Raw genomic sequence first — 25725 nt, 5'->3', positions numbered from 1 at the left:
CACTTCCCCGATTTGGAACCTATCTAGCAGGCTCTTCTGCCTGTGTGTTAATGACTGACAGCATGGCAGGCGGTTCCTTCCCAGGTGTGTCTCAGTTTCTGAAACAGATCTTCAGCGATGGACTCAGGTATCCACTGGCAGGAGAGCAACACCAAGTCCCCGCTTTAGCAAGGGCACTGCAGGACCACTGTGGCCATGGTGCTTCCCTTGCTCTGACCAGCCTGGGCATCAGGGGAAAGGATCCACTTGAGACCTGGGGCAAATTGCTTCACCTCATTCAGCCTCAGCCTCTTCATCTGTGAGATGGGCAGATGCTCCTCACCCAGCCTCCTTGTGGGGCTTATGCAGCTGTGGATACGAGTGTGCTTTGTGAAAAATGGGTTGTCTTTATTGCCCCTGCCTGTTTAACCCCAGCCCCGGGCCCTCTCATGGGTCCCGGGGCCCTCCTAAGCCAGGGCTCAGGGAGAGGCCCTCACAGCGCCATGAAAACACAGTCTGCAGCTTTCAGGCGGCAGGTGCAGGATGTGTCCTCTGCCCGCCTCCTCACCACCCCCCACCAGAATCCTGCACCTCCTCCTCCCAGACCCCATCTCCTGCCTTTTCTTCCCCTATCCCCAGAACCTGCTGAATCAACATCACCCAGTTTTTCCTACTACTGTTCCTCCTCCTGGGAAAAGTGGTTCTGAGACATGGGATCAGGAAGACTCCAGGTGCGGAGACACAGCACAGGAGCCCACCCTGCCCAGCTGGCAGGTCAGACCCTCCACCTGTGTGATTGTGGGGACCTCTGTGCTCTCAGAAGGCACTGGGGGCAGCGGCACGCACATCCCTTTCTGGTTCCCATGGGGCTGATCCAGAAACGTCAGGACCCTCCCAAAGCTGAGGACACCGAGTGAGGAGCCAGGGACAAAGGGGAAGCTGCGGTCACTGCTCCAGACCTCCGCTGCCCAGGCTTCCCTCTGAGCAGGGCAGCAGAGGCTGCGTCAGCTGCTGCAGGCTGACCAAGAGGGGGTCCTAGGCCTGATCCAGCTTTCCCAGCTCCCGGGACACCAGGCAAGCAGAGGACAGGTGTGGAGACACAGGTGTCCTTTACCATCTGCTGCCACAGACTCCCCCACTCCTTAGTCAGTGAGGGACTGGGCAGATCTAGGCAGCTGCCTCACCTGCCTCTCACAGAGGGACAGAGGCATCCTGAAGCCCAGGTTCTGCTGACATGCAGTGATTTGCTCCACAGCATTCCTGACTCACCGCCTTCTCTCCGAGCCCATGGGGACAGCAGCCCTGGGGAAGGGTGGAGAGGCAGGAGCCGGGCATAGCCTTGGCCTCAGCCGGGAGAGAGCCAAGCCTCCTTCTGAACCACATGCATTTTAATAGGCAGATTTCACTGACAACTGCCCTGCGTGTACAGGGAGCTCATTAAACCAGAGTGTTGTTTCAGGACAGCACAAAGCTGTTCTGCCCACAACTTCCTAATCCGTCTGTAGAAGCTGCCAGGAGAAAGGAAACTCATTTTCAGCTCCCAAGGTCAGGACCTTGAAAATAATCAGCAGCCGTGTTGGGTGTGCGTGCTGTGGTCTGTGTACCCTGGGTTTGCCCACAGGGGCCCCCACACCTGGGCTCTGCTCTCTGCATGCACAGAGCTGTCTGGCCAGTGCTGGCTGGGCTCACGGTGTCCAGAGAGGGAATCATGGGAGTGCTTGGGCTCAGGCAGTGGGATTGGGGCTGCCAGCTGTGTAGTCATGGTGCGCTCACACTTAGCGAGGGCTCAGGCACTCCATTGTGGGCCTGGGTGGAGACAAGATGACCAGGACTTGTAGGGCTGCCACCAGCCTCTAGAGAGAGTACATTTTGGTTGGAGCCATTCGACAATCCCCCATCATGTGGGTGGTAGGCTGTAAAGTCTCAACCGCTCAGCACAGCAAAATGAGGCCCCTGGGAAAGGCCCCCACCTCAGTGCTGGGCGGCACGCCTGGTGCATCAGCTGAGCTCAGTGCAGCCCCTGTGTGTCATCTGTGTAGCCCCTGAGGCCTTCCCCTCACCCACAAGTGTACCTCATGGCTGGGGGTGTGAGGTGCCTGCTGTGGGGCCTGGAAAACCAGGGTGCCAGGACCCCTGCCCCTCTCCCTGCTGCCTGCCATGGCTCAAAAACCTTGAGACCCTCACTGCTCCTCAGCCTTCCTTTGCCCTTCAGTGTATACAGTACCCGTTTTTCTCCTCCTCTCCAGTTGGCAAGCATGGCTCCTTCACTCAGCTAATGTCTGTTGGGGTCGGCTGAGCACCAGGCCCCGTGCAAGGCACTGAGGAGGTGTGGAAGCCAGGCAGAGATTGTTCCTGCCACTCAACCACACCTACCCCTCACCCCACCCTCCCCACCAGGTGCTGCTTTCTCAGCTGACGCCTCCCCACAGAGTGTCCCATTGACCTGACCTCCACAGAACGTGGCACAAAACCCAGCTCAGGGCACCCTGATAGGCTGTGATCCCAACACGAGGTGCAAGAGGAAGGTGTGAGTGAGGGGCTGCCAGGGAAGACTCAAGAAGGTGCTAAGCCAGCTCACACTTGAGGTCTCCAGGCTGTCCCAGGTGTCAGGGTGCATGTCCAGGACATGGCCTGCAAGCAGGAGCCCTTTGGAGAGCCTCTGCCTGTGGCTATGGGAGTGGAGGAGAGGCCAAGCTGAAAGGCTTGGGAAGCAGAAGGTGCTCGGACTCAAGGACTGGAGGGCAGGACCTGAAGGAGCCAGAAAGGATGATGAGGCTGGGTCTGGGAAGGCGGAACTGGTTGGGGAGATGAAGGAGGGATGGGAAGGATGATGAGGCTGAGCCTGGGAAGGTGGAACTGGCAGGGGAGATAAGGGAGGGATGGGACAAGTCACCCAGGGTGGATGTCCTGTGGACATAGAGGACAAGGTCCAACAGAGCTAGGCTGGCCCAGCCGGGAATGCCAGGGGTCAGACTGCTGTAGATTTTCTCAGAGGGCACCCGGGGCTGGCTCCCAGCAGAAACTCATCTCTAGGGTATGGTGAGCAGCTGCGTGGATGGATACATTTCCACACTGGTGACTGCTTTCCAATCACGCCGTATTTGTTTTCCCCAAGAGGGCCGTGTTGGGATCTGAGACAGTAACTCTGCCCTCCTGAAGCACCCCAGATTTAACAGAAGGAGCCAGTGGCCACCGATGGCTCCCAGGGCTTTGTGGGGACTGCTGGGCTGGCCCCTGGGCTGCAGGCAGGCCGTGCTGTGCAGCATCTGTGGAGCTGGGGGCAAGTGGAGGCTTCCTGGTGTCAGGATCATTTTCCCACCGCAGATAGTTTGGATGCTTGTCCCCTCCAAATCTCATGTTGAAATGAGATGCCCAGTGTTGGAGGTGGGGCCGGGTGGGAGGTGACTGAGTCATGGGGGCGGATCTCTCATGAATGGCCAAGCACTGCCCCCTTGGTGATAAGTGAGTTCTCAGTTCACGGGAGAGCTGGTTGTTGAAAGGAGACTGGCTCTTCCTCCTCTCTCTCTTGCTGTCACTCCCTCTTCACCTTCCCCATGAACGTAAGCTTGCTGAGGCCTCACCAGAAGCCAAGACGATGCTGGTGCTATGCTTGTATAGCCTGCAGAACTGTGAGCCAACTAAGCCTTTTTTCTTTATATATTACCCAGCCTCAGATATTTCTTTATAGCAATGCAAGAGCGGACTGATAGACCACCCTAGCCTTCTCAAGACCTCTGCAGATGAAGGCTCAGGTGGGCCTGGAGAGGTTGGGGGAGACCAAAAACAGCCAGGACCTGGGAGGGGAACACACCTGGTTCCTGTCAGCTGATCTTTCCTGAGCACAAGTGAGTTTCTCAGAACCCTTTCCTTCTTGATGGGCCAGAGTGGAGAAGAGGAGGTGAGACTGAGAGGGGCCCTCTTGGCACAGCTCGGGTTACGGGTGGGCTGAAAGGACCACCTCATAAGGGCACTCCCGGCAGCCAGATGTCAGCACAAAGCAGGGTACATGGGTGAAACTGGGGTTTCCAGGGACAGAGAAGGAGGGAGCAGGACAGTGCTAGCCATGGGGTATCTGTGTGGTTTCTTTATGTGATTCATATTTATAAAGGAGCCACAGTCTTGCCTCCCAAGAACCCAGAGGATAGTTTTATCCCAAACACTTCTGAGGCTTTTGAACCTGAATGTGATCCAGTTTTTACAATGTACAAAAGAGAAACTGAGCCCAACATGGGCTGTAGACCTCATGATGCAGGAGCTATTTGTTAGGATGCAGACTTCTGCTCAGGCTGTGCATGTGGCCCCTCCACCCAGGGCACTGGGACCCCTGCAGTGGCCCTGCCTGTGTGAGCCTGTTCAGTTCTAACAGTGAAGTCATCAGCACCACAACCGCAAACAGACCACACAAGATCAAGAGAAATCAGTCTTCTGTTGCCGGGGAGTATAAATGGGGCAAGGGACAGTCGCGACAGCACTTATTCCCGGGGGGCTTCCCCTGCCCCCTCCCTAGCCTGGCTGGGTGGGTTGTGGGAGAATGAGCAGAGGCACCATGTCTAAGTCTTAAATCACCTTTCGCTAACTTGTTAGCTATGTGAGGATGAGATCCAGATTTTTTTCCTTGAATTTATCATTGTCCCCCTCTCCCTCCAACCCGAGTGCATTGAAATGGGGTGCTAAGAAGAAAAAAGTGAGCTGGAATCCCCCCCGGGGCGCTGGTCCTGCCACAGTACCTCTCTGGACCTCCACTTTCACATCCCCACATGGACAGGCCTGTCAGTGGCATCAGGTCCAGGATGACCAGCCCTGCAGGGATGCTGGGGGAGGGGCAACCTGTGGAGCATCTACCAGCCTGTGGGTCCCTAGTGGGAGGGGGAGTGACTCCCCTGCATTCAGAGTACAGGCCAATTCTCCAAAATCCAGCCCACCACATGGCAAATTGTCAAAAGATGCTTTTTCAAACATTTAGTTTCACCCCTACCTTTGTGATCATTGAAATTTATTTTTGTGGGTTTGTGTCCTGCTCCACCCCTGCCCCAGCGGCCCCGGACCCGCATCCTCACTGGGTGCAGGGCAGTCACAACACCTGTGTCACCTCCAGAGGCAGGGTGGGGTAAGGGCAGGGCAGAGGTGTCACTAAAGCCTGGAACTTTCACACTGACTTTCGGCTGCCCAGTTTGAGTTGAGACGATCTGGGCGTATTTGCATAGTTCTGAGCTCCTCTGTGAGGTGGTGCCCTCCCTGGTGGCCAGTGATGGGGGAAGGCCCAGGACATTAGGAGAGTGGCTGGCAGTTCCACTTGTGTCTAGCTCAGTGTGAGTTGTGGGAGATGAGGCTGGAAACCAGGTGCTAGCAGGCCTTCAGTGCCAGGCAGAGGAGCCCGCTCCCTCCAAGACAATGTGGGGGAAGGGGCCTAGGAGGTGGTGCCACACAGACCCACCCCATGGTCAGCATTCCCAGGGAAGAGGCCACCTGCTGCCACCAAATGCTGAGGTCCCTACTGGAAGCAGCACAGAGGGGATGAAGAGAAAAGTGTGGTTTCAGAGGAGTGGGAGGGCACCTGGCTGTAATTGTTAAGATGGGGAGAGTGGATGAGATTTTGGTTCATTCATCCCTAAAATGGACCGTTCACTCAGTCAGCTGGCAGCCTCTGCCTGCGCCTCCTAAAGCAAGTGCCACATCAGTACTGCTGAGAAGCAATTTGCCATGGGTAAAGATGTGGAGATTTCCAAACTGACAGATGGCGGAGGAGTCTTTGGAGAGGAAACAGGAGGCATTTTTCTTACCAAGACCTGTCCTTGGACAAAGCATACATGGCATGATAGGGTTCTCACTGAAAGATCATTTAAAGAACCTACCCAAGACGAAGAGAGAGAGAAATGTCCCACATAAGGGAAAGAGATTTCTCACATCCCAATACTTTAAAACTTTGCTGCCACGCCTCTGCCTAAGAGAAAAAGTTTTGGCAAAGGCAAAGGAATTGGTTTTATGTCACAATGATAACGGTGGTGACACCCACTCTTCTGAGTCTCCCTCCCAGTCAGCTGCCTGCACTGAGACCCTTCACCACCAGGAGAGGAGCAACAGGTGGGCCAGCCAAGCCTGGTGTCTGTGGGAGAGTTGATAGCCACACCCCTGGGCAAGGTTTGGCCTTGTCCAGCTCAGATGAGGAATGCCAGGTGGCCTCACCAGAGTGTAACCACCAAGACATGGGTGAGTTAGGACAGGGATGTATCTACACAGGCGATCTCCCCTGCCTAGGGCAGGGCAGTGGGTGGGCAGCCACTCCCAACACACGAAAGATAAGTATTTATTTTAAGGGTGTGCAAGCCACATTTTCCTTGCTAGCATTGTGGTTATTAATATATAGCACAGTTCTCAACAGTGCCACTATTGATATTTGGAGCCGTTTAATTCTTTGTCATGGAGACTGTTCTGTGCATTTTGGGCTATTCCACAGCATCCTCAGGCTGTGTCCACCAGATGCCAGTAAGAAACCACCCCCTCCCCAAGTTGCAACAACCAAAAATACCTCCAGTCTTTACCAAATGTCTCTTGAGAAAACTTGCTTTGTGTTGAGAAGCACTAATGTATACCAAATGGGTTTTACCCAATCTTTCCACCATTGGGTCCAGTTTCCCACATGCCCATTATACTCCAGGCTCTGCCCACCTTCTACCACACTGCACAAGGTCTCTGCCCCATCAGAGGCTGGGCCACCACTCAGGCTCCATGCCCCTGCCTCACCCACTCAGAGACTTTTCTTCTGAAATTCTCCCTCTCTATCTGATCACTCCCACTAGCATACAAACACAACACCTTAAAAACATAACAACCCACTCTCCTTGACCTTCTGTCTACCATCCCATTTCTCTGCTCTGCGTCATGACAAAACCCTTCTAAAGAATGCCTCTTCACCTTCTCACCTCCCGTTCTCTGTCCAACCCATTCCAAAGATGGCTTCACTCCCCAGGGCTTTAATGAAACATGAGAGGCCCCAAATGACCTCTGTGTTGCCAAGCCCATGGCCAAATCTCACTCCTCATCCACCTGGAGCTCTCGGCCACACTGGGCACAGGTGACCCACACCCTCCTTGGCCCTTCCTTCTGCAGCACTACCCTCCTCACTGGCCCCTGCCCATCCGCTCACCTCTAAACACTGGGGGTCCCAGAAACTGCACCCTTAGATCTCTCCTCACTCCACACTCTCTCCCCAGGGATCTCATGTGATCCTGTGTTTCTAAGTATTATGCATCAGTGAATTTCAAGTTTGCATGCCTAGCCTAGGCCAGTCTCCTGAGCCCCAAACTCCCATATCCAACTGATTACCCCCTCAGCCCACCTCCCATGGTTAAAGACAGAACCCTGCATCTCAGCTGAAATGTCTATCCTAACCCTCAGTCTTTCAGCAAATGGAACCATCACCCACACAGTTTTTCAGGTCAAAAACCCAGTATTCATTCTGGATTCCTCCCTTTCCCTCAATCTCCCCATCCAGTCAAGCCTGTTGGCCCCTCTTCCGGCAGGTGGCCCAATCAGTCCCCCCCGGCACCTGCTCTCAGAGCCATGCTCGGTCCGGAGTGCCATGCCTGGGTGGCAGCCTCCTCTATCATCCACCCCCCAACACCCAAACCAACAGAGTGCTGTCCCAACACCCTCACCCCTCCCTCCTTCCTGACAGAACCTGTTTGCCCACCTCTCCCCACAGCCACCAACGTCCTGGTGCCAGTCAGGATGGTTTTTCCACAGTTGTTTAGGAGTGATGTGACACAGATCTGGCCAATGAACCTGAGGGGAAGTCGGCTGGGGAGTTTTTGGAGAAGTTTCTTTGTTTTGTTAACTTAAAAAAAAATCACACAAGTGTCAATTTAGAAAAGGAGACTTTCTTTCTTATAAAGGATACAGCCTGCAAGGTGGCCATCCCGCAGACTGGGCAGTGCAGCCTGCAGAAAAGACCAGAGACAGGCGCTTGGAAGGAGAAGGGGTTGGGGTTGGAGCTTTATGCTGAATGTGATTGGCCAAGTAGATATATTCTACAGGTTACGGGAGGAGCTGTGGATATTTAGGAAGGTGGTCCTGGTGCATGTGTATGTATATACAAACATGCATGTAACATATGACCCATTTTCACTTTGGGGTGGAAAATTAACATTTAACTCTATTACAATTAGGCTCTATAGGTGAAAAGGTCTTTTCAGGATGCGAAGGCACTAAGTGTGCAGCCTGTGTAAACCAGCCAGGATCAGTCCAGGGTCAGTGGTCTTCTTATCAGGAGAAGGTTACTGAAATCAGTCTCGTGTCCAGTTGCAGCTGTAGTTGTGACTTGCAGAACAGGGGCTGGGGCAGTGAGTCGGCCTCCGGGGGAGCTGCAGTTGTTCCAGAATTGCTTATCTCAAGGCCAGTGCTTGTTTAGCCACTAGAGGAAAGGAAAAGCCTTGTGGCAGGTAGAGCGCAGTTTATTCAAACATGGGGTGCGAGACTTAACCCTTGCCTGGCATGGCTTTGTGTCCCATTTATAATTTGGTATTTTATTACCACAAAGAGTCTGTTCTGGCACTGGTTTATTTTTGTTTTTTTGTTTTCTTTTTTGAGACTGGGTCTCACTCTGCTGTTGCCCAGGTTGGAGTCCAGTGGTGCAATCTCAGCTCACTACAACCTGCACCTTCTGGGCCCAAGCGATCCTCCCACCTCAGCCTCCTGAGTAGTCTCGGACTACAGGCACTCACCACCATGCCCGGTTAATTATTTGTATTTTTTGTAGAGGTGGAGTTTCGTCATGCTGCCCAGGCAGGCCTTGAACTCCTGAGCTCAAGTGGTCCGCCTGCCTCAGCCTCCCAAAGTGCTAGGATTACAGGTACGTGCTACCACGTCCAGCTAATTTTTGTATTTTTAGTAGAGATGGAGTTTCACCATGTTGGCCAGGCTGGTCTCAAACTCCTGACCTCAATGATCCACCCACCTCGGCCTCCCAAAGTGCTGGGATTCCAGGCATGAGCACCGCGCCTGGCCTGTCACTCTCATGAGCTCTGTTTTAACATGAATGTTGGCCCATTGTTGTGTCTAAACTGCAAAACAGAGTGGATATAACAAGGCATATCCAACCTTTGTTCCCTGCATGGCTGGGGACTCAGTTTTTAAGAGTTTTCTGGGGTCCTCTTGGCTAAGAGGCGGTCCATTCATTTGGTGGGTATCTTAGGATTTTATTTTTGTTTATAGTTCTTAAAACTCACATCCTCTCCACCAGATGTGTACCTACATGTGATGCCTCCAACTGTTTGTAGGCCTCCCGGTAACCCCGACGGGCATCAAGGCAGCGTACTGAGGACTGCAGGGCAGAAAAGAGAGAGCCTGAGGCTTTGGTCACATTCTGGAACCATGGAATTAACCTGCCCAGAAAACATGCACTGGGGCCTTCTCGTGATGGAGATAGTCAAATTTCCCGAATTAGCCAGCCCCATTTCCAGTCAGGATTTTCTGTTAATACAGCTGAAGACCATCTCCACCAATACACAGATGGTCTTTAAAGGTGTAAATCAGACCATTTTAGTATCCTGCATAGAATCCTACAACAGTTTGTAAGAAAATCAAACATAGGCTCCTCACCAGACCACAGGCCCCGCCAGCCCTGCTCCCAACATCTCCAGCCTCCTTGCTTACCACTGCACTCAGAGGGCTTCCTTACTCCACGTTTCCGCTTTCTGCTCGTGCCCGCAGTGTCATCAGTTGGAGAGGGATGAGGGTTTTCCAAACTCTGCTCCTGAACCCCTCTGCCAAAGTCCAAACCAGGCCATCAGGGGCCAGTGCCCCTGCCCTTCCAACAGTTGGGCTCAGCTGAACTCCCTACCCAAGTTACTAAATATTCAGCAAACAAGCTGTAAGAGCTTCTCAGGTGAGCCCTGAAACCAGGATACCAGGAGTCTTCCATAGTGAGGAAGAGTCTGATCACGGCTCCTCCTGGACCAGGAGGTAGAGGGTGGAGGTCCCTGGGAGCCGTGCTTAGAGAGGGGCTGGGAGGCTGTGAGCAATGTTTCCTTTACAAAAAGAAGGCAGCAGGAGCTCCGTGGTCCCTGGGAGCAGCAGAGCTGATAGCTGGCACAGGAACCCCTCATCAGGAGTTCATCAGCACCGTGGCACACTCGGGAAATTGGAATCAAAAACAAATACACTGATGTAAATTGTTCAAAATGGTCTGCAGATGCCTGTTTACAAAACACAGCCATGACTGAGCATTCTCAGGAGACTGGATAATTAAACAGAAAACAAGTTATATTTATTCATGTTCTTTCAGGATGCAGTGGCTTCTCCCCTTCCTGCATGTGAAGCACAGTCCCCCATTTGGAGAGGGCACAGCCTGTGCTGTGGGGTGGAAATGGTGAAGGGATGCAGTAGGAGAGGCTCTGTGTCTGCCTCCTGCTGCTGGAGTGGCCCGCCGGACACAGTCCAACCCCAGGAAACTTGGGAAGACGGGGACCCGGATGATAAAGACTTGCATCTATTCTGCTTCCTTAGAGGAGGGTTTTTAATAACAAGAATGCCACAGTTTAGAAATCATCGTCAAATCTCATTCACTGGAGGAGGCCAAGAAAGTGATCCCAAATTACATTTCAAATCAAACGCCTTGGGAGGGTCACGGGGTTATCATCAAGACAAAGATGGGACCTCAAGGTTGTGTGGGGTCCCTGGACCTTCCCTCCCAGCCTGCTTCATCACAGGAAATCACACCATATTATGCAAGAGGATCAAGTCAGGAACACGGGAGTCATTCCTGACACTCTCTTTTCTCCCCACCCCATACAAACTATTTCCCAGCCCCGTCCCTTCCTCTTCATCTCCACAGTCACCACCCGTCTCTCTCCTGGACCACTGCCTTGGCCTCCTAAATGGTCCCCCCGCATTTTTTCCCTCTCTCCTGCCAGTCCATTATTCACACAACAGCCAGAGTGATCCTTCAGCATGCGAATCATGTCACATCCCTGATTGACTTAAAATCCTGATTGTGAGCCGAGATCGCACCGCTGCTCTCCAGCCTGGGTGACAGAGCGAGACTCTTCAAAAAAAAAAGAAATCCTTCTGATCACTTTTCAGTCCCTTAAATTAAAGTCATCAGTCCTTACTTTGCTCTGCCCACTCCAACTGGCTATTTCCTGCCCCTGACTGCATCTGTGCCACATGCCCTTGCCTTGTGCCCTGTGCTTCAGCTGCACTGGTCTGTTTCAGCTCCCAGAGCACTCAAAGCCCCCACCCTGCCTCAAGGCCTTTGTATGGGCTGTTTTCTCTAACTAGAATATCCTTGCTCCCATTCTTGGCTTGGCTGGTTTCTTCTCATTTTAAAGATCTTCATTTAAATATTCCTTACTCAAAGAGGCTTCCCCCCACCACCACCACCACCACCTCACACACACACACATCTTCATAGCCCTCCCTGCTACTCTCTTGGTATTCTCTCATCTTGTTCTTTCTATCCATAATGGTTATTGTACTGTGTAATTTGTTTACATGTTCTCTGCCAGCCCAGCTGAGACACCCCCTCCCCCCAGCCCTTGCTCCCTCAGCCCAGCAGTTTGGACCCTGTAGCAACAGATACAGCTGTGGGGTGAAGGAGTGAAATCCCTGTACACAAGATATTCGGGGGATTGGAGCCAAAGTTGGATCTACTCTTGTTAGAACATTCTCAGAAGGTTCCTGACCTGGGTGACTTGGCTTCTCAAAAGTCTCTTTCCCATTTCCTTACGTTAACTGGTATTTCTTTCCCTTCTGAGGGGGGTGTGTTATGGAATTAACACCAGCTGCTATAGAAATCCCAAAATCTCAGTAGTATAATACAGTAAAGGCTGGTTTCCCATCCTCATCAAGTCTGATGGGGTCAGGCAGCTCTCCCTCAACAGTGACTAGACCGTGTTCTTCGCTCTCATCAAATGCATGACCACACAGCCTCCAAAGGCAGGGAGAGGAGAGCATGGATGATGACTGTGTTATCCTCCAGAGAAATAAAACCAACAGAAGATGTATATGTCTTCTATGGAACCAATAAAACATTGGCTTCTGTTGAAGCCAGTGTTTCAGTTTCAGTCTGAAAGCAGGAAAAAGACCAATGTCCCAGCTCAGCAGTGAGACAGGAAGGGTTCCCTCTCACCCAGGCTCATTTTCTATCCAGGTCTTCAACAGATTGGATGAGGCCCACCCTCATTGGGGAGGGCGATCTGCTCTACTCAGTCTACTGATTCAAATGTCAATCTCACCCAGAAATATCCTCACAGACACACCCAGAATCATGCTCAAACAAATATCTGGGTGCCTTGTGGCCCAGTCAAGGTGACATATAAAACAAACCAAGACAATGACACAGAGGTTGTGTGGCCAGGCACGGTCACCTCCCATCACCTACCATGTCAAACCCAATGACATGGCCTCATTCTGGCTCCAAGAGAGGCCAGGAAATAGTGATAATGAGTGCACAGGAATTGGAAGATGAGCTGGCATTTGGAAACACACAGCATGGCCCCCTCTTGCTAGTTAGGTAAAAACGGTTTGCTCTTCTCCACTGACTTGCTCAGGAGATTCTGGACCCAACCTTAGAGATCTGTATGAATTTTTGTAAATTCTGAGTAGCTCTGTATAATTATATAAGGTAATACATTCTTTTCCCCCTTAAGACACCAAAGTAATAGGCAGTTAAGATACTTTCCTTTTGCAAATATCTTGAGCAGAGGTATGCCCATCATCTTTGGGTGTAGACTTGGTAGGGTGGGAGAGACCCATAGACTGGCTGAGCTGACCAAGGCTACCCCCCACACACAGGAACCAGCGGGGGTGGAAGAGCCGGTACGCAGCACTGTGACAGCCATGCCCCTGTTGACCAGGAGGCTCTGTGCTGTCCACCTCAGCACGGACCCTTTGATCCTTCTGATGGATGCCTCTCCTGCCTGCCACACTGTGGCACCCCATGACACCCAGGATGGTGATGTCACAGCCCCTGGGCACTGAATTCTGCTCTAACTTCCTGTTCATCTGCACATAGCAGTCACATTGAGGTTTAGTTTTCCCAAAACCAAAAAGATGTATTGGCCAGAGGAGGCTAAATGGAACCCCAGAGCCCAGAGGGATGCCCAGGTAACCCTGCCCCTGCACAGGCCCCTCCTGCAAACAAGGAGGATACTACACCAGACTGGGATGTCTTGATAGCAGGACACAGGTGTGCCAGGCACACAGGGAGGGCTCTGCCAAGAAAGAGGGCAACCAGGCTCTACAGGCATCACGGGCCCTTAACCTGGGGTCTGTAGACAGATTCAGGCCTCTGCTCTCCCTCCCCACTTAACACTTGTCTTCCCTGCTAAGCCATGAGCTCCAGGTTAGCAAGCACCGGGCCTGTTTTTCTCGCCAGTATATTCCCACTGTATCCTGGCTCCTGGTACCAGCCCCATAAATAATTGTTGTCTGAGCACTACCCTGGTAGTTCACTCGCTTAAAACTGCTTATTAAAAGTCCCTTCTGCGTGGTAGGCATTGTATTAGGTGTGGGGATACAACATAAATAAAACAGATATAGTCTCAGCCTTTATGCAGCTTACAAAGGTGTTTGCTCACACCAGAGAGCAGAACTTGATAACTAAACTGTAATAAAAGTTGAAGCAACACCAAGCAACGTAGGCCAGTTGGAAAAGTAGATTACCCACTGACCCGCAGGTAATTAACTAGTAATTTTATTGCCATCCCCAAAATGAAGCCAGCAAGAGGGAATGACAATGGCAGGAAGATTGAATCCGGTTACACATAAGGAAACAGGAGATTTGGGACAGAGGCAAGTGCTCTCTTGTATGGCTTTGGAGCAAGTCTGGCTAATACAGAGCCACCTGTGCAGGCTAGATGCACCCTGGTGCTCTAAACAGGAATGTCGAGATGAAAGGCTTTAAGACATCCTGTCCCCAGCCTCCCATCCACAAAGATTCAGCAGTTATTTGAAAGAATCCCAGAGTGACAATCTCTGGTAGAGGGAACAGAGGAGACAAAAAGCACACCATCCCTCCCACCTGCCCTGCCCGGCCCACCAAGACATGCCAAAGCAGCTTCACTCTGTAAACACCAGCCAAAGTCACAAGGTCCAGGAGATGTTGGGATGTTGCCCTATTTGGTCAGGAGACACTGGGCATGCGCACTCCACCTTGGCTCCTCCCCTTCTCACCAACTTCACAGTGTGGCTCTGGTCACAGGGATGGGACCAGATCAATAGGCTTTGTCACTCCAATGCCACAGCTTCTTTGGTGGCACCCAGGTCACCTGAGGGGTTTGTTTCAGGAAAGCACATTAATTTAGAGGAAGAACAATGTGGGAAGAGACTGCAGTTACAGAGATGTGTCTAAGCGCCTGGCCTGTGCTCTCTCCAAATTGCCCTCATTCCCAAGCAGGCCCCTGAGCCTGAGTTTGCCCTCCGAGGCTCAGTCAAAAATATTGATGTGCAGGCAGGTTACTGAGCTTTTGACGGGGTTTTTTCACCAACAGCATCATTTGAAAAATGGCAAATGTCCAAGTAGGAATGTGTTCCATTAGTGTGTTTCTGACATAAGAAAACTAACACCAGCTTGACAAGAATTTGAGAAATTTAATTTCTATCGCTACAAAGCACCAGAATCCTGTTTGAGAGGGTGCTGATGGGTTTATGAGTGTCTCATCGAGTTCAAGTCAGTGTGAGAAATAGCGCCTGAGATTAAGGGAAAGCTGTAATAGGAACTAAAACCCAATTCTCCAACAACTGAAATGTTATGGCCTCCTGCTTTCAGGAAGGATGTTTGTTAGCCTGCTTATGGTAAGCCCATTAATTCCCTGTGACCGCCCTTTGTCTCCAAGCTCCAAGACTCAGGGAGAAAGGTGAGGATGGGTGTTTGTGGCATCTCATGTCTGGAAAACCAAGGGTATGCTACTGCACTGGTTTGAAGGGTCAAGAGAGACAGGTCATGGCCTTGAGCCCACCTACTGTATGCCAGGCCTTGGGCTAGGCACCAGAGTACCAAACAGCCCTGCCCAGAATCCCACTGTGGGGCATGCAGCCTAGCTAGTGGCCCAGGAAGCTCTGTCTTGTGCTAACCAGCCCACACTGATGGGCCATCATCCCAGGAGGATATCATGGGAAGCCCTGAGCTTTGGGAACCCTCCAATTCCCTTGCCCTCCTCAGATTCCCTACTTGCAGAGCAGCTCTCCAATGCCAGTTCTCATAGCGGGGCGTCAGTCTCTCTGTGGGCACGGACTTCCGCCCAGCAGTGCCAGACAAGCTCCCTGATGGGCTGCTGTGACCCCCAGCCCAGCCCTCTCTTTCCGAAGACACCAGCCTCTGTGTGTAGACACATTCTCAACCCAGACACAGTGTCTGGCCGAGCCCCCTCACTGACCCTGATCATACTCTGAGCGCTGGGCATGTCTCGTTTGGTCTTCCACGGACTTTGGAAACCTTCCCATATAGTGGCCAATGAGCCCACAGATGGTCAGTCAACACAGGGGCGTTGGAGCCACAGCCAGGGGCCGGAAGGACCACTCGTTGTCCCCTGGAGGGCTGCATGTGGCATCTTCACCTTCCTCTCATGTGACCTGGCTCCCCACCAGAGCAGAGACCAGGCCTGGGTCTTCGCTGGTCCACAGCCCTGCAGATGTGGCCAGCACGGGTGAGGTTCAGGAGATGTGCGATCACTGAACACAGACAGAAGGCCATCTCCACAAATTCCAGACCCTCACCATCAGGATGTGAGGCTCAACAGGATGGTGGAGTTTGCTTAGCTGGGCCACATCTCCTCCCTGTGAAAGCTGCCCCCATCACTCTCCAGAGAAGGGGCAGGGTAGAGGCAGGACTGCAGCAGCCTAGATCAGGTTTCAGTTCTGATGATTCTTACGGTCTTCACTGTATGATTGCAGCTATCTGCCCTGATCACACACGATGCCCAGGCTTCCCGATGCAGTTGTGATGGAGATGGAGGGAAGGGAGGGGGCCCTTGCTGCATCCCTATGATGGTCATAGGGTGTCGATCTGCCCAGTATACCCTTTCCGTGAGACGTTTTACCCCAGCCCAAACACCTAGTCCCTGCCCGTGGAGGTGGCCACTCAGCCTAGGCCTGATGGGCCAATCAGTCCTGTACCTGCACAATATTCAATCCTCTTGCCCTCAGTGTTTGCTTCAGGGAAGAACACAGGAGCTGTATGTGGCCAATCAGAGCTCCCCCATGCTTTTTTCCAGGGCTCACAGGCAAGATTTGGTACCTTCCTCTGGAATCCCACATACAGAAACAATGTGAGTGTGGGACCACCAACGGACATCTTGCAACCAAGTAGAGAATGCCACTGTCAAAGGCCCTGGATGCCTGCAACCTCTTCCACCTCCCTTAGATTTCCCATTGTGGGAACTAAACCACCTTTTTTCCCCTAAGCTATTAATAGATGAGCATTTCTGAGTGTTTCTGTTACTAAGCCTGTAAAAGTTCTGATAAATTCACCAGGACAGTCTCTTTCAATATTCTTCACCTATTATCCGTCCAAGTGTTTGTTTACATTAAAAACGTCAGGGTCCCAGAAACATCCCATGAGGTCATCTTGGAGGTAGGGGCCAATAGTGTGAGGAGCTCAGAATGGACAAGTAGCAGGTGCCAAGCAGGCCCACACTGAGGTCTGAAGACACAAATGCCACGGGGAGCCAGCTGGCACAGTGGTTAAAAATGTTAGAGACACAGCAGGGGCAAGACTGGGGACTGTTCTAGATTCTATGTGGTGATCTGTGGGTAATAGGGAGCCATTGGCAGCTGTTGAGCAGGGCTGAGATGTACCTTGTTCTGCCGATGGCAACAAGAGACTTGCAGGCAGCTGGGGCAAACTGGAGGGGTGACCATGCAGGAGGCTATAGGGGGTCTGGGGTGGCGCAGGGGAGTCCTCAGAGGGTGTGAGGAGGGAAACCTCAGTGGGACTTGGCACCCATTGGTGCTGCCACTGGAGGTGTCACTTTTACCATCATGGGTAGGTGGGCAAAGAACAGGGGCAGATGACACTTAGGGGCAAGAAAAGATGCAGTGGGAGCACTTGCAAGACTCAGGGGGTCTCCGGGGACATGAACATAGAATAATCGGCTCCGAGGCAAAAGCAAGGGGGGGGCCCAAGCCCTCGTTGTATCCATGTCTAAACTGAGGCCCAGTGACAGGAAGGGAGCTGCCAGGGCCACTGAGCTTGTCAGTAGCAGAGCCAGGCCTGGGGGCCAGGTGGCCTGCCCTGCTCACTTGGGGCCCAGTACATGGTGCTGTCTTATTTTATACTCTCCCTGGAAGTCACCCTGGGAAGCCACTTAGTCCTACTCTTGCCACTTAGCAAGGAAGGAGGACCTGCCAGGGGGAGGCTTGTTGACCAGGAAATAACTGGGAGTGAGGGTGGAAGGAGAGGGCTCAGTAGCCTTAAATCCCTTCAGAATTGTGAAAGGAGCTGGGGAATATTGACACAAATTAAATCCAATAAAACATTCATTTAATTAAACTTTAAGTGATCCAAATATTTGCTGTTTGGTTAATATTCACGTAGCTGACAGGAGCAGAATTACGATGGTTCTATCAGTATTCACACATTCTAATTTTGCATGAGTTTTTCCTGTGCAAAGTGCACATCTTCTACATACAAATGACTGGGAATAACTCAGAGAGGATGCAGCAGCCAGTTATCCCAGCTGGCACAGGCCCAAAGGGACACAGAAGGCTTTCATCTCCCACTTGGATTTTTGTTTCCTATTAGCCCCATGTTTGAGGCTCCCGCAGACATTTTTCTAGAGCTGCTTGGAATATATGACTTTGGGGCCACATGGAGGAGGGCATACTACCTTTCACATCAGTCCTGTGTTCCCAATGAGGGGCCATGCTCCTAGCCTTGTGTCTGGAGCCCCAGGAAACCACGCCTACCAGACTGCCTCATCTCCCTGTCTCCCACCTGCATTCCCCCTCTCTATGTACCCAGAGCCCTTCTCATCTTGTAACACAGTGGTTCTCAGGCCACCACAGAACCCCTGGGGATGCTTGTTAAAATCTGGATGTCCACCCAGCCCACCAGAGAGTCTGCATCAACCTGAGGTAGAAGGGCAAGAATCTATGTTTTAATTACCCACCCCCAGAGATAAGATACAGGTGGCCAGGAAGCCACACCTGAGAAGTGGATCTCTAGGGCCCAGGGGAAGCCCTGCTGTGGCCTCCAAGCCCCTCCCCGAAGGCCCAATTGGTCTTTTCCTTCAAGTCTGACCACAGATAAGACGTGCAGGGAAAATCTAGGTTCCTTTTGTAACTAACCTGACTTCACAAGCCTCACCCCATTGGGAGAAAAACACAACTAAATGCTCAATCCATTGTAAAGATTAGCGCAAGCTGACAGTTTTAACAGTCCACGTAAGTAGTGCTCTGTCTAAAAACTGCTCTGTGTCTCTAGCTTCCACCCCTCCCCCCACCCCCTCACCCCCTCACCCCCATCCCAGCTGTTCTCCCCGCTGGCTTCTGAGTGCCCAGGGAAGCAACGTGGTGGTGCACTGCAGCCTCACTTCCCATGGCAAGGGACTCTGGGTTGCCCTGTCTGAGGTCACTCGAAGCTGAGCTCAGCCCTGGGTGTGCTCATGATCTGGGCTCACAGCCTGGTGGACTCGGGGGTCAGGAGGCTCCCCCAAGCAAAGCCCCCCACAGCCACCACTGGCCTCCACGCCCCTTGAGGCTAGGGGCACTTCCCTTTGGACCTTGGTCTGGCAGCCCAAGGCAGTTCTCAGGTACAGAGATGATGCTGCTGAATAGCAGGGGTTCGGCCTACGTCTGGTTGCTCACCTCACAGAAAGTCCATCACGGAGTGGATGAGTATTGCCAGGGAAGAAAGACTTTAATCTCAGTGACATCAGCCTGGAAATGGGAGACCAGTCACAAATCCATCTCTCTGACTAAAGTTCGGAGTTTAGATAGCGGGGAATTAGGGAGAGGTAAGACAGGAGATGGTCAACAGGCAGCAGGTGTGTGTCTCATTGTCCGGCTGCAGTAATCTAGGAGGCCTGGTGGTTTTCTGTTAAAAGAACTCAGATAAAACAAATTGAAGTTTCTCAAGCTTCAGTTATCTGGGAAAATTGGGCCTGTTTCCGTACCAGGAGCCAAGGTGGTTCTGGCTCTGCCCAGACACATGTGGTTGCCCCAGGTGGCAGGAGCAGCGGCACAAAGCCTCGTGGCCCAGGGGAGCCTCTTGGTCATCTGGTGAGGAAAGGACACCTCCTCTTCTCTTGGGGGGAATGCTGAGGTCTGAGTCCTACTGACCCGCAGAGTACGGCGGGAGCTGAACTATTTTAGCACATTCTCACTCTCTCTTTCCCCTCTCCAAAGCCCGGGTCTTGCTGCAGAGTTAGTGCCTTCTCTCTCCTGCCCTGAGCAATAAACCTCATGACTTGGAGGTGGGAGGGTAGCGAGCAGAACTTGATTTAAGGGGGAACTTGAAATGCATCATTTTAATGTTGGTAAAATACTATGCCAGTTGCGTCTGCGTCCATCACTCGGTGCTTATCTTTCCTCGAGGGTTCCTTCACCGTGAGTCACATTTTTCCTGAGTGTGATTGTCCCCTCTCCACCGGCCTGTTGGCTCTTTTACTTCTTTATTTCATCTTCTCCGTTTCTCATCCATCCATCCAACACCACTGATGAAGCACCTAGCATATCTTGTTCATCTTTGTGAGCCCAGGGCGGGGCCCCTCAGCGTCTGTGGAGGAGGGAGGGCTTTGCTGCTCAGGGTCTGACCTCAGGGCCCTGCTTGCAATTCAGCTGCTCTGCTGTGCCTTGCACCTGCGGCTGTTTTCCCTCCCTCTTCCCCTCTCCCAGGGCAAGAGCGTGTGAGCACAGATGTGCTGCCTGCGGGGCTGCTGCTGCCTGGTCACAGCTCACAAGCATCCCGCAGAATAACAGAGCTCAGCTCCCAACTCTGCTTTGCTCCAGTTCAGGGGGATACATCTGTTGGGGTCCCCCAGGTCCCAACAGAGTCGTAAGCATGAATAGGGAATAGACAAAATAGTACCCACTGCTCCCAGAGCCAGCCTGCCTCCCGCAGCTCATGCCACCTCTGGCTGTTGCCCCAGCCTCCCTGAGTGCACAGATTTGGGAGGAGAGCAAAAGGGAGCCAGTCCCATCAGTGTTCTCTGACTCTCCCCCAAAGCTGATCCCATTTGGTCATTTAAGCAGCCTGAGTTTGATTAATTTTTTCATAAATCCTGAGAATTTCAAAAAACTTGTGATTGCAGAGAAATATCTTAGATTCTTACCATTTGCCTGAAGAATGATCAGTCCTAATGCCAGTTATCAAGTGCAAAATGGCAAGGACTAATAATTTCTGCAGCCTGAAGTATGCTTCAGAAAATTAAAAGCTACAGTGCATGGTCACAGAACAGAAATCCAAATCCAAAGTTCAGCGAGTCCTCAGACAGAAACAAACCAAAGATCAGCCAGTTCATTCCCCAGACTTCAGACAGCGCAACCTTTAAAACTGACCCCAGATGGATGAGAAACCTGTTGGCTCACTCAGCAGACCTTCCCTGCACTTAGCAAGGCCGAGACTCCAGTAGGCCAGCGGAGCTGTGAGCAGGGTGCCGCACCCCTTCCCCACTGGTCTCTCAGTTTGGTGGGCCCCCCAGCCTTAGCAGCCCACATTCTTGGCTTGACACAAATCTATGGCTCAGATTGTCCCCTGCACATTAACTATGGTTCTTGACCTGTTTGGACTCACACAGCCTTTTGGGCATTTGACCTAAGTCTTGGCTCATCGCCCAGCAAAAGTGTCTATCTCTACATTTAGTCAGCACATTGTAAACAATTTTCAGGAAGCTGTGGAGCCCTTCTGGGCCCCTTCCACCCAGGAAATTCATGGCTATTCACCTTGAGTTGAGACTCCACTCCCTGGGCCTGCACCTGACTGTGCCTCCTCCTTTCCCTCTGCAGAAGTGGTTCAGCTCAGCCTCGCCCCAGAGGACAGGGTCAGTGTGACCACAGTGACTGTGGGGCTGAGCACAGTGCTGACCTGCGCCGTCCATGGAGACCTGAGGCCACCAATCATCTGGAAGCGCAACGGGCTCACCCTGAACTTCCTGGACTTGGAAGACATCAATGTAAGTCACTTGGAAGCACTCTGAGCTCAAGTGCACCTCCCTGGGAGAGTACACTGGGTAAGATGCCACAGGCAGTGGCAGGGCCGGAGAGTTTTAGTTTAACATCCCGTGTTTGGTGCTTTTCTAGCCTGTTGTCAGCTTGGCAGTATCAGAAAATCCAAGTCCCACCACAGCAGAAAATAGATGAATGGTGGCCATCAGCCTTGTAGCTATGTCTGGCTAAGGAAGAGAAGAGGGATGCGATGGGCAGGACAGGAGGCCTCTGAACAGGGCTGCATTAGCAAAGGCCTGGAGGTGACCCTGAGAATGGGCTGTGTGGGCCTGCTCACAGGGCTCAGAGGGATGGACCACAGGCCAGCAGAGTGCAGCAGGCTCCACAGCTGAGAGAACAGCGGCCTGAGTTACCTTAGGAGGAGGTTCTGGGCCCTAATGCTGGGTAGGCTGCAGACAGCTGCATGCAGGGAAGGGGTAGAGGGCAGAGGTGAGCCACTGGGCTGGGTTGGCTGGAAGACAAGTGCCAGGTGCCAGATGAGAAGGTGGAGGGAAACCAGGTCAGGCCAGAGGGGACCTACCTTGGGGACATTCGTTGCTGGGTGAGGGGACAAGGGTGTGATGAGTTAAGTGGTGCTGTGTGGAAGAAAGCAGCTGAGCTCATGCAGCCTAGCATGGCCATCAGGGGGTACTTTTGTGCTCTGAGGAACCAGGCAGCCTCCGTTGGGGTCCCAGCATTACCCACGTCAGTTTTGTGACTTTGAGTAATTTCTTAACCTGCTGATCCTCAATGAATTAATCTGTAAGAAAAACATTAGCAATACTTCCCTTCTATTGGACTTAAAGAAGTGGCATAATTCAAGGATATTTATTGGTCCAAGTTTGGCACAAGAGGTGATGTACCTTCCCAGAAGTTCATTTGAGAAGACAGAGTGATGTCACCCAGGTAGTGAGCTGCCAGGACAGCTGACGGGTCTTGGGTTACAGTAACAGGTATATAATTTTCAGGCAGAAGAGAGGGCAGTCCTAGCCTTGTTGGCACAGGACAGGGCAGCTGGTCCACAGTGGGATGCTTGCCCAGAGAAGAAAGACCCGTGGGATGAATGGTCAGTTCCTGCTAACATCTCAAAGGTGGTGGGATAGGGGCTGGGGCAAAGGGAGCTGACCCAGGCTGTGCGACCCCATAAGTTGGACTAGCACAAGGTGCACCTCAACAGGAGATCAATTTGGGCCCCTTAGATGGAACCCCATTCCAGCCATCAAACCTGCCCCACCATGGAGAGAGAGAGCCGCCACAGGAGGGAGCCGCCATATGAGGGAGCTCCTCATCCCAAGGGGCATATGCAAGCTCAAGCAGGGACTGTGGTCAGCAATGCTGCTAGCCACAAGAGGGCAGCTAAACCCAGTGACCTTGAAGGTCCCTTCCAACTCTGAGACTTGTGGGGAGAGAGACTCAGCATGAAATGCTGCAGGAACCACCAAAGTTAGTCCTCTCCTGCTCTGTAGGCCCCTTCAGCTACACCCTGGGGGTCATGGGGGAAGCAGATGGAAAGAGGGGGCCACTCTGGAGGTCCTACCCCGGGCAGCGCTGCCAGGGAGTGCCCTTTCCCTAGCCTTGTCACACTGGACAGGATGGTTTCCTTGTGATTTCCCACCACGGTGAACATAGCCAGTATCCTATACAGCTTTGAGTGTCAACGCAGCACAATCCTGGTGGGTGCTTGCTGGACAGATGCTGGATGGGCAGAACCCTTCATTTTCTGGGCCTGCGATGGTGAGGGCTTGTCTGAGAGCTTATCAAGAAAGAGCAGTGTCCTATCTGTAAAGACTGGACTGTGTTGGGGTGCATGTTTGTGAGTGTGATATCCTCCACTGTACCTGCTCACAAGGTACAGTGCCAGCTTTTAAACATGTTTGGCCAGTAAAGATTGATCAGTACTGGGACAGGTCCACCTGTATCTGTGGGAGCATTTTATGTGCATTACTTGGTGCTCCATTGAAAGACATCAGAAATAAAAGCAGAGGCAAGACTCCACTTAATGTACTTGCCATCAGTTAATTAAATTACTTCGAGTGGTTTGCCCCTCCCTCAAACATGTCTCCAGCACCAACTCAATTGCATTTCTGCTTTTCACAATAAGGTTAGCAATTTGGGTAACTGTGGGTGCAACCAGAGATGAATGGCCCCTTGTTACCTCCCAGGAAACACTTGCTGCTCCTGGTTGAGTCAGTAGCCCACAAAGAGGCAGGGCCCAGTGCTTCTCAGAACCCCTACGCGAGGGAGCAGGGCAGCGCCAGCCCCGCAGGGGTCCAAGCCCGATGTCTACAAACACACAAAACACACGCACACCTCCCCTACCTGAGGGAAGGAGGCGGCACAGCTTGCTAGTGAAGGGCATGAGCCTGGGCTCTGCCACTTACTAGCTAGAACCTTGGAAAGTTACTAGTCTAGTAACCTTGACTGCTCTAAGCTCCAGTTTCCCCTTCTGTGAAATGGGGATAAATAATAGGACCAGCCTCATAGGGTTCCAGTGAGGATTAAATGAGAATATGCATTTAAGGCTCTTCACGTATGGTATTCTATAAATGCTAACTATTATCACTGTCATTATCATTATTACTATTGTTGCCATCATTAATATTATTCCTGCTGCTGCTAAATAGCATTCTCAGCATCTTGCAGCCTGAGTCCTGACCAAGCAGCCAGCAACAGCCGGGTGAGGCTCCCCGGTCAGGCAGATAGGACCTTGGCATGTCCCCACGGCTGGCAGCGGGGACTGAAGTCTCACTGTCCACATCAGCCTTGATTCACCCAGGGAGAGAGGCACTGACCCGCCACCTCCAGCAAATCCAGAGCAGCTTTGGGTGAGCTGTTAGACTTCTCTGAGCCTGTGGAGAAAAAGCATGATGTCCTCCTTACATGGGTGTTTTTAGGCTGAAGTGTGTCAAGGACCCAGCTCAGTGCCTGGCACACAAGAGGTGCTCCTAAGCAGTAGCCCCACTCGGGACGGTGCGGAAAGCAACCCTTGGAAGAAATCAGGCTGAAGAGGGCTAGAGCCAGGTCATCGGGATTCACTTGCATTTTCGAAGCAAGAATTCGTCAGGGGAGAACAGCCCAGGACTGCAACATTGCTGCAGCAAAGATTCTGGGGTTGATGAGGCTCCCAGAGTCCCTCGGCCTGAAGTGTCTCAGCGACCGATGAAATACAGTCACCGGCATTGTAATCAGTGGTGATGCCCAAACACGCCTGCACAGGGGGAAGCTGATCGACCTTCAAAAACCAAGGCGGGGAGATCACAGAGCACGAAGGAGTGTGGGCCTCCTTTCTTTGTCGTTTGTATGAGACATCTTGATTGGCAACAAAATATTAATCACTTTTTCACTACTCTCTTAATGAGAAGCTTTCGTGAGCAACAAAATATTAATTTGTCTTGTCTTATCTGTTAAGAATTCTGTTAATGAATTCAGTCACAGAGCTATTACAGAATGCCATTCTAATGACACATGTAATTAAACTTTCCTGACTTGCAAACATCAAGCATGCCTTGAGCATCAGAATGATATTTGATCAGAAAGTAAATGTACCCCTCTCGCCTGGAGCCAGGTAAGAAGGAGCCAGTCAGATTCTGCAGCGAGCAACGTTGCTCCCAGAAGCACTTATGAGTCACCCAATCACGTGTGGCCCATCCAGGTGGCGTACATGGGGAGTCATCATTTGGGTTGACTCACTTGCTAAGTGCCTGAGAGTCACAAGTTCCGTACCAGAGTATAGAACAAAGACACTGTTCGCAGCCTCCAGGGAGGCGAGGTATCTGCTAACAACTGCTCTGGGGGCCACAGAAATGGAGCCCTCCTCGGGCTTCAGGAGACAGGAATTAGTGAGTAAGAAAGAAGTGTATAGGGACAGATTGGGGCTAGAACATAAAGGTCCTTGAATGTTAACATTAAGAGTCTTAGCAATTGCCCTGTGGACAGTGGGGAAGCACAGATGCTTGATGGGGGAGTGACATGGTCAGATATGTGTGCTGCAAGAGTCTGGAGCGCCTTTTCCAGCCTAAGATTAAACATGCGTCCAAGAGGGAATTCAAATAACAGAGGGCCCAGAAGTGAGGGGAGCCTTGTTCGTGTTTTCCGAGTCTTCCTTCTCTCTAACTTCCCCAGCGGCACATCTGGAGTGCAGCAGTGCCCCAGAGTCCCCCTGGCTTCCACCCAAGGCTCCCCTGATGGAGCCTTGGCTCAACTGGGCTCAGTTCATGACATCTTCACTTTGCCTTTTTTTTTTTTTTTTTTTTTTAAGACAGTAGGGTCTCTCTCTGTCACCCAGACTGGAGCACAGTGGCATGCTCTTGGCTCACTGTAGCCTCGACTTCCAGAGCTCAAGCGATCCTCCCACCTCAGCCTCCAGAGTAGCTGGGACCACAGGCATGCACCACCACACCTGGCTAATTTTTTTATTTTTTTGTGGAGAGAGCTGTTGCTATGTTGCCCAGGCTGGCCTCCAACTCCTGAGCTCAAGTGATCCTCCTGCCTCGACCTCCCAAAGTGCTGGGACTACAGGTATGAGCCACCATACCTGGCCTTTGCCTTCTTAAGGTTGTCAGGAAGTTCAGCCTGGGCCTGGACCTGGTATGTCTCCTAAGGACA

General features: G+C 52.0%; 1 protein-coding gene across 1 annotated transcript in view; it reads left to right on the top strand.

The window, feature by feature from the left end:
• The window catches only part of FSTL4 (follistatin like 4), a 412856-nt gene that overhangs the window by 340487 nt on the left and 46644 nt on the right, over window positions 1-25725 (top strand). The window contains exon 7 of the mRNA XM_030927157.1: window positions 20923-21089. Coding sequence (XP_030783017.1) covers window positions 20923-21089 — 167 coding nt within the window. The remainder of the gene's footprint in view (window positions 1-20922; window positions 21090-25725) is intronic.

The sequence above is a fragment of the Rhinopithecus roxellana genome, chromosome 3 (genome assembly GCF_007565055.1).
Source record: "Rhinopithecus roxellana isolate Shanxi Qingling chromosome 3, ASM756505v1, whole genome shotgun sequence".
NCBI classification, from domain to species: domain Eukaryota; kingdom Metazoa; phylum Chordata; class Mammalia; order Primates; family Cercopithecidae; genus Rhinopithecus; species Rhinopithecus roxellana.
The sequence above is the reverse complement of the archived record's forward strand: the minus strand, read 5'-3'. Positions and strand labels throughout refer to the sequence as shown.